This window comes from Cinclus cinclus, chromosome 5 (assembly GCF_963662255.1).
Source record: "Cinclus cinclus chromosome 5, bCinCin1.1, whole genome shotgun sequence".
In the NCBI taxonomy this organism is placed as follows: Eukaryota; Metazoa; Chordata; class Aves; order Passeriformes; family Cinclidae; genus Cinclus; species Cinclus cinclus.
The window spans coordinates 49,221,625-49,236,192 of NC_085050.1; the positions used below are offsets into that span (position 1 = coordinate 49,221,625).

At 37.4% G+C, this 14,568-nt stretch overlaps 1 protein-coding gene across 1 annotated transcript in view; it reads right to left on the reverse strand.

The window, feature by feature from the left end:
- EGF (epidermal growth factor) overlaps nt 1-14,568 on the reverse strand; it is a 54,895-nt gene that overhangs the window by 21,432 nt on the left and 18,895 nt on the right. The window contains exons 7-14 of the mRNA XM_062493762.1: nt 11,872-11,994; nt 10,734-10,856; nt 8,300-8,422; nt 6,988-7,113; nt 5,905-6,041; nt 3,875-4,023; nt 2,054-2,158; nt 122-345 (exon numbers count right to left, since the gene is read on the reverse strand). Of these exons, the coding sequence (XP_062349746.1) occupies nt 122-345; nt 2,054-2,158; nt 3,875-4,023; nt 5,905-6,041; nt 6,988-7,113; nt 8,300-8,422; nt 10,734-10,856; nt 11,872-11,994 (1,110 nt within the window). The remainder of the gene's footprint in view (nt 1-121; nt 346-2,053; nt 2,159-3,874; nt 4,024-5,904; nt 6,042-6,987; nt 7,114-8,299; nt 8,423-10,733; nt 10,857-11,871; nt 11,995-14,568) is intronic.

A 14,568-nucleotide genomic window follows, 5' to 3' on the forward strand; every position in this document is an offset into this window, starting at 1 on the left:
ACCTCAGCATGGTATGGGATATATAGCACAGCAGCTTGCCAGGAATTTTCATGCACATATGCAGATGCACACACACACATGGACAAGCAGCAGCAGGTAATTGTCAACCCCAAAGCCTCACCTACATCATTCTGTGCAAGAATTCGACGACCAGAACCATCCAGGTTTGCACTCTCAACCATGGCCTGTTTAGCATCACACCAGTACAACTTGTCAGCCAAGTAGTCAAGAGCAATTCCACTGGGCCACACCAGGCCAGTGCTGGCTACCACCCGGCGATCGAAGCCTTCTAATGAAGAGCTGTCAATCTGTGGATTGACCCCCATGTCAGTCCAGAATAATCTCCTTCAGAAAACAAAATGAATACAGGAAGTCAGTAAGTAAATGTTTGCTCTCCTCTCCATGGAGTTCTTTCAAAGCAGAAAGGTCAGATCAGAGCAATACAGCCCTGACTCACAGGAGAAAAAGTGCACGCTTCAAGCAAACATATTGGCTGCTGATCTTTTCACACTTTCCATAAGACTCCAGGTGATTGCTCTGAGACTTAGGCAGAATCCTTACTCTATTCACTGCCATGAAAGCTTTGGAAAACAACTCCTGACTATGTTAACTGTCACAGATCTTCATATCTGCTTTTTGATTTTCCTTGTGACAGCTGATGGTGGTTTAGCAAACCCAGACAACAGAAAATTGTGCATTAACCAGACCCTTGTCTAAACAGGGGTACAATAATAAACAAATGAAACCAAAATTACCCATTACCCACTGAAAACAAGCAAAAGTACGCTGGTTGTCTTAAAATAATACACCAATATCAGGTCCAGAATCTTTCTTCCTTTAATAAAATCATGGCTGTCAGGGTCTCCCTCTTGAGTCCTGTGTGTTACTGAGTGTTTAGCAGTCTTCAGCAGTTTCTAGCAGTGCTAGAAGGCAATTAAAAATGGGGATAGCTACAATTGCAAGTAATGTCTGAAATTTTGGCTCATCTTCCCAGGCATCAGTTACCTCTGTCAGGTTTACTGAAATAACCCAGGGATTCACTTAGCTTTAGATACACAAGCAGTCTTGCTCTAACTAATGCAGGGATCAGTATTTTCAAGAGCTCTAACTGTGTTTCACGTCCCTCTTTAAGATTTACAGCTATGGACATTGCCATCATGTCTGTTCATCTTTTCACCATTAACTGTCTAAAAAGGAAGGTTATAATGATGCTTCCTCCTCCCATTCCCCTTGCACACTTTGCTTCTACCAATAATTCTAATAAACAATCTGGCAGAGCCAACCTTTCTTCAAAGTTTTCCTGCAAAGTGTCTCTATAGTATTCAACCCCTACTGAAAGATTCTTTCAGGTCTTTTATGGGCAGAGGCAAGCTAGCAAAGCACCCTCCCCAAACCAGCTTCTTTCTGATTCATCAGTACTTAGTTATAGCAGGATATGAGCATCAAAACAAAATTTAAAGGACCAGACCTAAAATGCTCCTACTCTAAGCATATAGACTAAAATCCATGTGATTTTGCCATTGATTGAAATAGCCAGAATTTCATTAACAGTTTAAACACCTAAGATCATTGCAACACTAGTTAAGAAGATACAAGGTGCATTTAAAACAACAAATCTGCAGAACAGTAAATTAGGTTTCGTTTCCTCTGAAACTGAAACATGGACCAAAAAAAGGGCAGTTTTTTTAAGCACTATTTGTTAAAAGTGATTACTTTCTTCACACTACTAGATATGGAACAATCAAAATTTGTAGTGTTTCACCTACAGCTGTCAGTGACCTCGGTTGCTCATGCTTTTCTTTAGCTTAAACTGCAAACAGCATCATTAATACTCCAATTACTTTCTTCTAAAATCTATATGAGAAATGAACATTCCAACTCATGAAAGAAACCCTACAATAAGACATTACATTTCACACAGCTCTGCAAGGCAATGACTAACCCAGCATGAGACTAATGAATATTTTGACTGCCAAAAAGACAAGGCTTACGTGCTCATTTTTAAAAGTCACCCACAAGAATTACAGAATTTACTGTGTTTATCACTCCTTACTTAGCAAATGGGTGAATGGCAATCCCTCGGGGTTGGGAGAGATCCTCCCAGATGATCATTTTTCTTTGCATTCCATTCAGATTGCTCCTTTCAATGCACACCTTCCTGCAACACACAGAGCACTGTTAGGTCCTCCCTGCTATCTTTTTAATTACCTTCTTGGGATGAATGTACTAAGATTTTGCATTACTTTCGTTTTGCTATAATAAATAATTTCACAGCAACAGGAAGCAATCCTGCTGATATGGGATGTCTAGCTGTTTTATCAACAAGTATTTCATGTTACAGCTTCATTATCTGGTCCAGGGCTTGATGATAAAATACCTGCTGCTCTACAGAAAACTTGAAGGTCTCCTTCTTTGGGTGAATAATGAATTGCAAGTATGACCTCTAATAGATAAATTCTAGCTTTAAAGGGAGTCAGGAGAAAAACAAGCTCCTAGCTGAATACCATTACCAAATGTATAAAGAATTTTTTTAATAGCACTTTTAAATAGCATTTTTTCATCCAGAAATCAGTGGTCATTTTACATATTACGTATTTACGTCATCTACTTTGCAGGAAAGAATGAGGCTAAGGTTCTTAAGATTACTCATAAAATCTGTGGCCAAGTCAAGTATAGAATCTACATTGCTAATCTTTCAACTCACCATTTTCCAGAAAACTGATTTTATTGCTGCAATATTCACCTTGACAAACAAATACCAGCCTCTACCTGCAAGCAATCCTACAGCATTCTATACCTCTTTGAACCTTCAAAGAAAAGCCCCACAGAGATGGAAGGAGAATATATTCTTGCAAAGGTAAATGCAGTAGGTGAGAAAGAAGTTGCAGGTTCAAAATCTCATATTCTTCCTGAACTTCTGTCTTATGGAGAGAAGCACCATAATCTCCCATTTCACAAGAAACACTGGCATTTCTATGTGGCTATATCAATCATGTGGCTATATTGTACATAAAAGCAAGGAAGTGGACTAGCAGAATACTTAAAATGGAGAAGGAGTGTGATCTAAACACTCAAAATTACTGTTTATTGACTAATGAATTCTGGATCATACTGAAAGCTCATGACCACTCTTCAAGGAGTCTTCATTAGCTGTTGTGATCCGAGACTGCCTTTTCATCAAAGGTCAGTTTTGTTTCTCTCTGCGTGTAAGGTTAGGTATCAGCTGAAAGGTGGTCACATTGTCTGGCAGCAGTCATTCTTCTTTCATCAGAGATAATTGACAAAGACTCTCCAATAACATGATTCTGACTGCCAGCAACACTGACTTCTGCCCAAGATGTACTCAGTTCAGTAATATTCTTGAATATGTGTATGTATATGTGTATGTATATGTGTATGTGTATGTGTATGTGTATGTGTATGTGTATGTGTATGTGTATGTATATGTATATACAAGGATATACCTATACACACACAATCTCACATGCAGCATATGTGTATAAAAAATAATGTTAGGAAATATATTCACATGTACATGTACAATATGTATATGTGTGTGTGTGTGTGTGTGTGTATATATATATATATATATATATATATATGCAGTGCATGCTTCAGATTCCTTGTAACTGAGTCCAAACCCTTGCTTCTTGGAAAGACAAAGATAAAAATACAATAGCAGACTGCAAGTGAACTTCCAGCATTTTAGTTTTAAAGAACCTTCTAACTGTATATACTTGAGACTAAAACTACCCGAACAGAATGTGAAGCACTACTGAATTAGAGTGTTATCTCATCTATTTCTGTATCACCAGTGATTTATTCCAAATATTTTGTGGCATGCTTTAACATAAATGTACTGTGGAGCATGTACCCTCTGTCTGTCCAATACAATTTACGGTTAATCCAGTCCACAGCAAGGCCTTCGGGTGTATCTATAGCTCCATGAATAACCTTTTCACGGTCTGAACCATCCAGATTAGCTCGTTCTATCCATTTCAAGGCGGTGTGGGCAAAGTAAATCTGTGAATAAATAACAGACATGGTGTCATTAGTTCTCATCTCACTTTCTACTCTACCTCCCCTGTCTAGTAACTCCATTTCTAAAATACCTTTTTCATCTGGAAAATTCCCTATACTGCTTATTCACAAAAGGCTGCACAGGTAACCTGTAATCCCTGATCAAATAAAAAGGCACTTATCCTTCAACCAGGATGACTTCTACAGGCAGCTTGTGCTTAGCTGTAAATCCTGGTTGCCCTATATACAGCCCTCTGAATATCCTATGGTTATGTTTCAGCCAGCAGCTACTTCACATAAAGCACAGCTGAGGAAGCAAAAGTAGGAACAAGCAGAAAGAAGCATGCTGTTATTTCAATGGCTGCTCATGTCGAAAAGGGAGAACCGTGGAGAAAATAGTAGCATTCTATGTATATCAAGGAGCTGGGAAGGGGAAAAGGAGTTATAAAATTTACTTATATTTTTTTTTTCACTCTTTCAAACTGCAGCTATCTTAATTTTTTACTAGGTGCCTATTCTGTAAGATTCCAACATTTCCAGGAAAGGTTTCTTAGTTTGGGGTCAAAAGAAAAGTTCTTTGCTGATAGGGAAACTAGGTTTGCGTTCTCCAAGGATGTGTAAATTTTGATTGGTATCCCAATACCAGAGAGAACCAAACACTGCACAGCACAACCATACCAAAAGCAGTGCTGAGGCTTTCTTTGGAAATGGTTACAGTGAAACAAATAACTTAGCTTTGATGCTAGCCATGAGATCAAAGCAAACAGGAGGGAGCCTCCTCTAGCCTTAGACAAGCTAATTCAATACCCTAGGAACACAAAGGGGTGCTGCCTTGCCACCCAGCTCTGTGCTGACCGACCAGGCTCCTGCATGTCCCCTCACCTCTGTACTGCCCACCTAACACCACAGGAGGGGATGCTGGGTGCACACCGGAGTCACTGGCACAGCTGATCCACGCTTGGCACTGCACAGGACAGCTGCTGCCTCTCCAGCAGGGCCCTATTTCAGGAGCAAGTGGTGATGTTCCAGAAGTGCTGCTCCTGTAAATGCAGATCTGCTAACATTCACATTTGTTTAACTGCGTCCATCTGGGCCTTGAGATGTTTCCAACAACTTAACTGAGATCCTCATCAGCTTTCACTGTACCATCCAGTACTCCTTTGCAACACTTTTACAGTGTAAGTAAGTCTCTCCATGGGAAAACACAACTATCTGCCACAGAAGGTTTATCAAAGCACAGCTGAACTCCTATTCTTCCCAGCTCTGCAGGCAAGGAGTAGAATGTTAGGACGTGGGCACACAGACAAAGAGATCTTTGTTACAGAGAAGATTCCTGTTTCCAACAGCACTATCTAGTATGTGAGGAACACATTTTGGAAGAGCAACAGATTCTGTGAGCTTTCAGCAGTTTTGCTCAATAATATCAGGACATAGGAAATAATTCTTACTAAGATTACTCCAGCATTTAGTAGGGATCATACAGATTTAGCTACACAGAATAAAAGATACCTTTGCTTGTACCACTACACTGTGAAAAAAAAACCCACAATATATTTCCAGAAAACAACAGTGCAGTCTTAATGGAGAAAACTTATCAATCACACAACAGTTCTTTAAAATTGAAATCATGCCTGAAGTGAATTTAGAAATCCATGTTCTCCATGAATTATCATTTTCAATGTACAAAAGATAAGTAATTAAAGGATGAAACTCTTCAACTAATGTTTGGCAGCCTGTACCAGTCGTGCTCCTAGACAGGCAACAGAACAACTAGCAGCATAATGCGTAATCCAGATCACTGACAGAGGAAAGGTTAAGGCACATGAAAGCTCAATCCTTTTGTCCTTGCAACACTCCAGAATCCTCTCATTTTTAATGCCTTACCTTATTTTCCACTGGGTCAGAGTCCAGTGCTAAGACTACTCCCATCTGCCAGTCAAGTAAACTTGTATAATCTGTTCCATCAAAACTGATCTGGCGGATATCTTGGCCATTTGCAAATAACAAAAATGGCTTTGGACCTGCCGATTAAAATTTGCCAGTATGTTAATTGCACTAAGTTCAAAGTGATCTCTAACTTGCATTACCGCCTAAGAAGCATTGTAAATAAGTAACAGTAAAAGATAAAATGAGGAAATGAAGCAAAAAGAAATTATGCCAACTTTCCTACACTCCACTTGCTTAAGAAATTAAAGATAAATGTGAATGTAAGTTTGCAGCATCAGCCTCAACATTTCTGACCAAAGGAGTCACTAGTACTTCTGCATTTCACATTGAGTGCCTTAGCCTCAGAGCAATCATCTCTCTACATTTCACAGCATCACCATAAATGCCATGATAACTTGAATTTTGCATATGGAGAAGTCTTTTGCAGTAAAAGCAACAAAGATACTCTCCTAAATATACATAGCTTTCCCCTTACTTCAGGCAAAAACCAAAAACCTCTTTTTCCTCCTCTCTCTTTGGCAATTGCTTATATTTTGATGATCACCATAGTCTGCCTTTTTCTCTGAGGAACAGAAGGGTCTGGAATCCAAAAGTACACATCAAACACCTCAGCTTCCTGGGGCCAAAGGGGTGGAAATACTCCTACATGGAAAGCCCTTTTACAGACTATTCCCTACACTGTATTATTCTCCAAATACAGAGACTTCAGCCCCAGTTCTGTAACTCTGGGCAGGAGCTACGCCCTTCTTTATGTGAAGCCATAAAACCCTGTGTACTGCAGCACAGACCTCCAAAGCAGGGGAGCCCAGAGTGAAATGCTGAAGATGGATCACAGATTGAACTTTCTGTGAAGGAGACAGAACCATACACTGGTGCTTGTTCTGGTTTATATCCAAAATAGGTTGTCTTTCCTAAAAACTGATACTTCCTAAGTTTCACAAAGTGCTCAAAAAACTCAAAGAACTTAAAAAAGGTTTTGTTTTTATTGGCAGAAATATGCAGGCATACCAAGACACCAACCTATAGCAGTGCAGTGCTTTCTGTCTCGCTGAAGCTTATATCCAGGAAAACAAGCACACTCCCAGGAGGATGGGCTTAAAGAAGAGCATATCTGACTGCAGCCACCATTATCTGGAGATGTACAACCTTAAACAGAGCATTGTAAAATTTTACTGTGCCGTTCTAAAAAAAAATAAAATACAACAAAATCAGAGGTATAAAAGAATGTTTCACCCTGGTCAGGATTTCTACAGTGCAAATCATCTCAGTGACTGGTAGATTCACCAAAAGGCCTCCTGCTGATATCAGAAGGCTAGTGAAGTGAAAACAAATTAGTAGTAACTTGTTCCAGAGTTTTCCTGAAAACTTACAACACAAGATGTTTTGTTGTAAGACAAGGTGGGAGGGAGGGTGGGATACATAAAGAGAGGTCTTTCATGTGTGTCAGAGAACTCTTCTCCCATGCAGATTTCATCCCATTTACAACAGAGTAATAAATTTTATCAGACTGCAGTTCATGCAAAGAAACAGCAAATTAATGCAATTGTCTCCCCAGAAGTTAATTACTCTAGGAAGACAAACTGATAGTTTCTAATAAAACAAACCAATATTTCACATAATAAGAAACCATTCTTTTGTCATTTTTTCTTCTATATTCTCAATACCAACATGAGCTAGCAAAACAGAAATAATGACTGCATCTATGTATGAATTACAGCCCACAATAGGAGAGGGATTAAAATGGAAAGAGGATTTTTCACAGCATAAGGCTGTCAGTAATGGAGCTATCTTGACCCCTAAGTCAGAAAAGATACAGTTGAGAAGCTACAGTCCCCTGAATTTGGAAAATTACTGAAGTGGGGAATGACAGATGTAGTGTATCAGCTTCAGATATTCTTACTGAAAAAAAAAAATCCATTTGTAAGTTAGAGTGACTTTGAAGCTGGGCTGCATGATGTCAATAAAATTATCTTCAGGTTTCACCCCAGCCTTAACTTTGCACGTATATGTCCTCTCAAGTATAAATTTTAGATGTCTCCCAAAACAAAAATCTGCGACGTGCCTTTACCTGTGCTAAGAACAAAATAATTTGGCCAGCTAGTTTGGATACAATTTGGAATATAAATTGGATGTTGCTGATACTAAAAATGTATTAAAAAATGAAGATGAATACTGCTCATGTCAGCACTCAAAGCACCTCACATTCGATTGTCTTTTATTTTGTACAATCATTTAATGTACAATGTACAATGCCTTCACTCACTTTCTGGCTCTTGGTGACAAGACTAAACAGAGCCTGGCAGCCAGTTCAGCTAGAAAAATTGTAACTTACCTGTGCATGTTTTGCCATCTGCTTTGAGTACAGATCCTTCTGGGCAAAAGCAAACAGCACCTTTAGATGTTTGAAGGCAGCCATGACTACATCCGGTGTCATTACTTGTACAGGTAATTAGCTCTAAAATAATTTAAGGAGGAAAAAAATCCTAAATAATGATAAAAAATTTTATTAAGCCCCCAGTAAGAGATGTTAACAGCTTCTTAAATAGCAAAAGAAGAAGAAGAACAAAAAGAGGAAGAAAGAGTTAAGGAAAATAAATAAATATATAAATATATAAATATATAAATATATAAATATATAAATATATAAATATATAAATATATAAATATATAAATATATAAATATATAAATATATATATAAATATATAAAAGTGTGATGTTGAGAGTACAACACCTGCAGTCTTTCTGCGTTTTTTTATGTTGTGCTTCTGTTTTTCTTTTCCAAATCTTTTCCACACCTTCTCCTAATTACAGCCCAGGAGAAAGCAAAAATTTTTGAGTCCTGAAGCCATTATACTTATCAGCCTTAAATTTTCCAAAATTCTCTGAAGATGTGTTATAAAAATAAAAGTAATTTTGAAAACTTTCTTGCATTTCATCAAAAGTAGATCAGGTTGTAAAAACTGCAAGGAGTCTATACTGAAAGAATAAGAATAAAAGACAAAGAGAATGAGGGAGAACTACTTTCCACTACTCGAAGTATAAAAGAACTAATATCAACCAAAACAGGAGATGAACCTTACAGAAACAAAACTGTGTTCCTTAGTGTCAATTTTAGAAGTTGTAAAGGCAAAATCATGCTATTCTTGCTATTAGAAACATTGCAGTGCATTTTTTTGTTGTTGTTGTTTGTTTTTTTAGTATTTCTTTAATGCAGTTTCACAAGATGTGCTCTTTCCACCTTCTGCATTGCAGTGCTCCATCTCTTTATCCCAGTTCTATCTAGTGCCATATGACTGGAACTAATGCACAATTTCCACAGCTGCTTCCATGAATCACATGCACACATTGGCTCAAATGGTGCATAGCTCCTGCAAATATTCCTTTTCCAGGGCAACTGTATTCTGGACTGGACTGTGCTAACCACTGAAGCACAGAAAATAGGGTCCAGAAAATTCAAGTTTCTTTCTGACTTGAGCTTGTGGTTTAGATTAAGACCTTCATAAAGGGCTTGGAGGACAAAGCAACAAAATCTCTGGCCAGCATCTGGACTTCTTATTTTGTGTGTCTCTTCTCAAGTTGTATAGTTGGTGACATCTGCTTTGTGCTGCAGTAGTTAAGTCAGACTGTCCATTCTGCATCCCTAGCCTATGCCAGAGAAACATTCTTTTCTGTCTAATCTGAGCAACCCAAAATGCAGCCATACAGTTCAAGATGGTCATCCAAAGTACGACTGAGTTGTAGTGTCTAAATGTTGTTTTGGATGCAAAATGATATCCCACCTCTCAGTAACCTCTGGCTGCAGCCCTCCCATAGTTCTCCTGCAGTGGGCTGCCTTCTGCAGCTGTCACACCCTGAACCCCCACATTTGGGTCACTGAATCCTGCTCCTGGCTCCCTCTTAATAAAGATGAAGAAGTGGCTCTTACAGAATAACAGAATATCCTGACCTGGAAGGGACCCACAGAGATCATCAAGTCCAATTCCTGACCCTGCCCAGGACTCTTGAAGTCTAGAATAGACTGACTGCTAGGGTCTGTTAGATTCTATGGTTATATTTACTCTCCAGTAGTGATATTTCATATACCCTAGATCCTTATCCTGCCATGATCCACACTGAACTCATTGGTGTGCACTGGCACTCCTTCTTGGGCCTTATACCAATGTTTTATTTCCATGGAAACAAGATAGAAAGGCCTTTGTCTATGCTTAAGTTTCACTTCAAAAGTGTCTGACAATATCCCAGGACCTCAAAACTTGGAAATTTTTAACATTTTATGTTCTAGACTTACTTCAGAAAGGCTTTTTAGGCTAAGCATACTCATTTAATTCCACAAATGTCATACATATTAGCAATGCTTTCATCCCTGATCTGAAAATAAAATACATGATGCTCTGAGCTGCTTTTTCAGAGACTGGGCAAATCCTCACAGAGTGAGCCAAATTCAGAGACCACATTTAAAAATACATAACTTCTAATCCACCTGGAATGTGTCACTGGGCCTAATCTGAGAAGAGGTCTCTCTGGAGACATGACTTGGCTTTTTTTTTTCCTCCTCTGAAGAAGCATATACAATTTCTCACATATAACTTATGCTTCCTTAAACACGACACCTGAAATCAGTTCACCCACTTTAAGCCAGTCCTGCTTACATAATACGGGATTGGAAGCAAGCAATGCAATTCACAAAACTTTCAGCAGTTCCAGTGTTAAGTGAGGACTCTCTCCAATAGGATACTCCAAGTGTTTGTCTGTTACAGCTCCTTACCATGACAGGTTTTCCTATCAGGCAGCAGAACAAAGCCTCTTGGGCAGGTGCAGTAATAGGAGCCAGGCATGTTCACACAGCCTAAAGTGCAGCCGTGGTTCCAGAAGCCACATTCATTAATGTCTGCAAAAAAAAAAGAGAACATGCTGTGTCAGAATAATGTCACCGGCCAATGTTAGAGAATAGAATAATTAATGAAACAAGGTAAGAGTGTACATATTTTTTTGTGCATTAATTTCACAAAAATGTGTTTTTCTTAATGAACTATAACACAAGTCTGCAGACCTCATTCAAATCAGTGTTTAAAACTTTCTAGCAAAACATACTCATTCTCTATGTGTCCAGCACAGGTGCCTAGAGGACTTTCAAAAAGATGCCTTTCTATACAGATTCCAGTGCCATTTGAATCCTGTGCACGTCCAAAAAATGTACATTAACATTCTTCTTAAAACAAAAATTCTCTTAAAAATTTGGGTTCTACATGACGTAAGTAAAAACCTCAAAACACAAGTGTATTAAAAATTGAAACTCAGAAATCAAACCTGAGAATTTCCTTAGAACTGGAATGCTGATGCTCAAGCAAGTTTGTAAATACTGTAAACTAGGAATTCTGATGCCATTATGTCTTATAAAATCTCGTCATGTAGTGAAAGAGATGCTTTTAAAAGTATTATATTATCTATAATTAATAGTAATTTTTAGATTTTAAATAAACCAACCCCAATTAAAATATTTAGAAACATGTTAAGAATTTCTGTCTTTTTTTTAATGATGTTTCAGACAGACATCTCATTGCTGCATTATTTAATGCTTCACCTTTGGTGATACATCCAGTTTCATCCCTATTTAAAAATTAAATTAGCACACATAAGCATTTCTACTTATCTGAAGTTCCTTTACCTACTCAGACTAAGACCAAAATTTCTTACAAGAATAGCGCCCGTGACACTTTCATGGGTCTCTTTTAAAACTATTTCAGAACTTGGAAGGACACAAAACTGAAATAACACACTGAAAGTTTTAGAAATTCACAGTAATTTTTCTAACTCAAGTAAAGTAAAACTAAGTGAACTAAGTAAAAGGACAGAATAATTTTTTCATGTGATGGAATAAAGCTGATGAGAAATTAATGTATTACCTTCACAAAACTGTTTATTTCGACTTAAAATAAAGCCACTAGAACATTTACACCGATGAGTCCTTGAGTCTGGCCTGCAGATTCTTCTGCACTTTTCTCTGTTCAAATCACAGATTTCTTTTTCTGAAAGAACAATTGCAGTGTAAGTAGAATGGAATTCCAATTATATTAACCTTCCAGTAGGAAGATGATAAGAGATGTATTTTCTTCTCAACATCTGCTTGCTCAACCAAGCTGAGGAATTTCTTATTAATACAAAATGACTTCATTTTTTTTCCATTAGTAAAATCAGGCAAAAAGCTGATTACTGTAAAAATGAAAGTCCTTGGAATGCTAGGAGTAGGTGTGTGCAAAAAGTGATTTCGAGCTGCATGTCAACGCAACCAGATCTAGAGAGCCTGAACTAGGGGATAGTGTGGTTTGAGTCTATACTTACAGTGATTATGAAAGGGAAAATTCAAGTTTCCTAACCCCCAGTCCTGCACAATATTATACATTACTTTGTAAGACACTTAGAAATAAGAACAACAGAGAGGGAGCACTTATACAAAAAAAAAAGAGTGAAGACAGATTTTTAAGACACAGCATACAAAGTCTGTTGTTATTAGCATTATTATTATTATTATTATTGGAGTATTACGACAACATTATTACTCATACTATTTAACAAAAAAGATAACTGGGGAGATTATAATGACCATGTGTTTCATTTGGGCAAAAGGTATTAGCACAGTCTAGAGAATCTTTGTATTGTTGTGGATCTAAGAAAAATAGAAACAGTTTAAATGCTGAGCTCAAATTTCAAATTCAGAAGCTTTCTTCAAAGGAAGAAGAAAAAATGTGACCAGCAGGTTCCCAGGAGCTTTCCTATTTCTCCTGCTTCACAGGAAAAGCTACTCCAATATCCTTTCTCATGGGAAGGATTTGCAGAGCCTCATGTCTGTGCTCAGCTATCTTTCAGGTCTGGTGCTTTCACAGTTATGCAGCACTCATGATTTTATTTTTTTCCTCCAAAATTATTATTTTTGTTTGAACTGATGCTATTGAATGTTTTGTGCAGCCACACAAAACACTGTCTTCACCCTGGGCTGTGTGTGTAAGATATCACAGGCTCGTACAGGCAAAGAAATTAATATGTGACAAATCTTTTTGTGCTGTTTCCAATTCACAATCTAAATTCCAAGAGTTGGAAAACTGCATAATATTTAAGCTCCAGGTTTATTCTTCTGCTAGCCACAAGAGAGAAAATGTTGGCCCCTTGGTGGAATGACATCTATAAAAGTAGTAATATATAATTTCCCAGACAGACACTGCAGCTTGGCTACAGGCACAGACACCTTGCACATATTTGGCTAAGTCTTCTCTAGCAGAGGTCATACCATTAAATGCAAAATTATGAATGGCTGACAAAGGACTAGGTAGATATTATCTATGTGATTTAGCATGTTGTCTTTTAAGAGTCTTGAATTTTGTGTGGTCTTACATGAGCCTCTCATTCAGTAGAATTAATTTTGAATTGGACACAATCTTTTTCTACTGCCACTGAATCAGGAACACACAGCAATGAAGAGTCTAATCTTCAAATAAAGAACTTATTAGAATGACAGAAGTGCAAGTACATGCAATCACAAAACAACAGAATCCACAAACAAGACCATATTCAAGGCTGCATCACATGCTTATCATTGTTTTTGATTTTTCATCCCGTGGTTGTACCATTATTGATCTAAGTGGTCTAAAAAGACCAAAGACACCTGGGAGTTACAGAATAAATAACAGAAGCTATATTTTTAATATAGCTTCTTTATGTAGCAGAAGTTTTGCCATATGGACAATCTCAAGAAGATAATTTTTAACTAAGTATTAGAACCCTACGTAACTATATCAATACATAAGAACACAATCACATTTCAAAGGTTAAAAATAATGGTGATTAAATTGTGAATCACAAAGTTTATAATGTAATATTTTCTGGAAGAACACTGTTACCACCATTACACCATTTCACACTTACAAACATATTAATGTTTTGTGGGCTTTTTTCCCCTCCCATCATCTGTCTTACGTGGAAATACATAGATATTAGCCTGATGCTAGCATCTTACACTAGAAAGAAATACAACATAATTTCTCAAAAATAAATAAATTTTAAGAAGATAAAATTTTTTTAAAAATCAAATTATACTGAATATCATTAATCTGTTAGGAAAGATTCTTTCAAAGAATTCCAGAGGCAGTGTTTGAGATTTTAAGGTATTTCATATATTTTATGAGTTGTTATTAGAAGTGCCACACCAAAGTTGTTCTGTGGGGTTACAACAAACCTGTAGATGAATTAATGCTCTTCTCTCTACTTATTGGCCCTGACCAATCCAAGGAAGTAATTTGAAAGAGAAAGGGAAGAGGGGACCTGAGGAATTTAAGTAGTAAAGTGAATAATTCAAATTCCAGTAAAATAATCAAATAATATAAATTGCACACTTCTCCTAAGTTCCCTTTTCATCTGAAGAGCTAGTTACCTGCTTTAAAGAAGGCTTGATAATTCACAGCTGACACTACATTGCCATGTACATTTTCTTAGCTTGTACAGGGCATCCAATTAGTCTAGATATGCTTTTATCTCCAGGTTTCTCTGTTGTAAGATCAGCTATAAATCTCATTTGAACTCCAGGCTCATTAGTCCTCCTTTCATTGCTG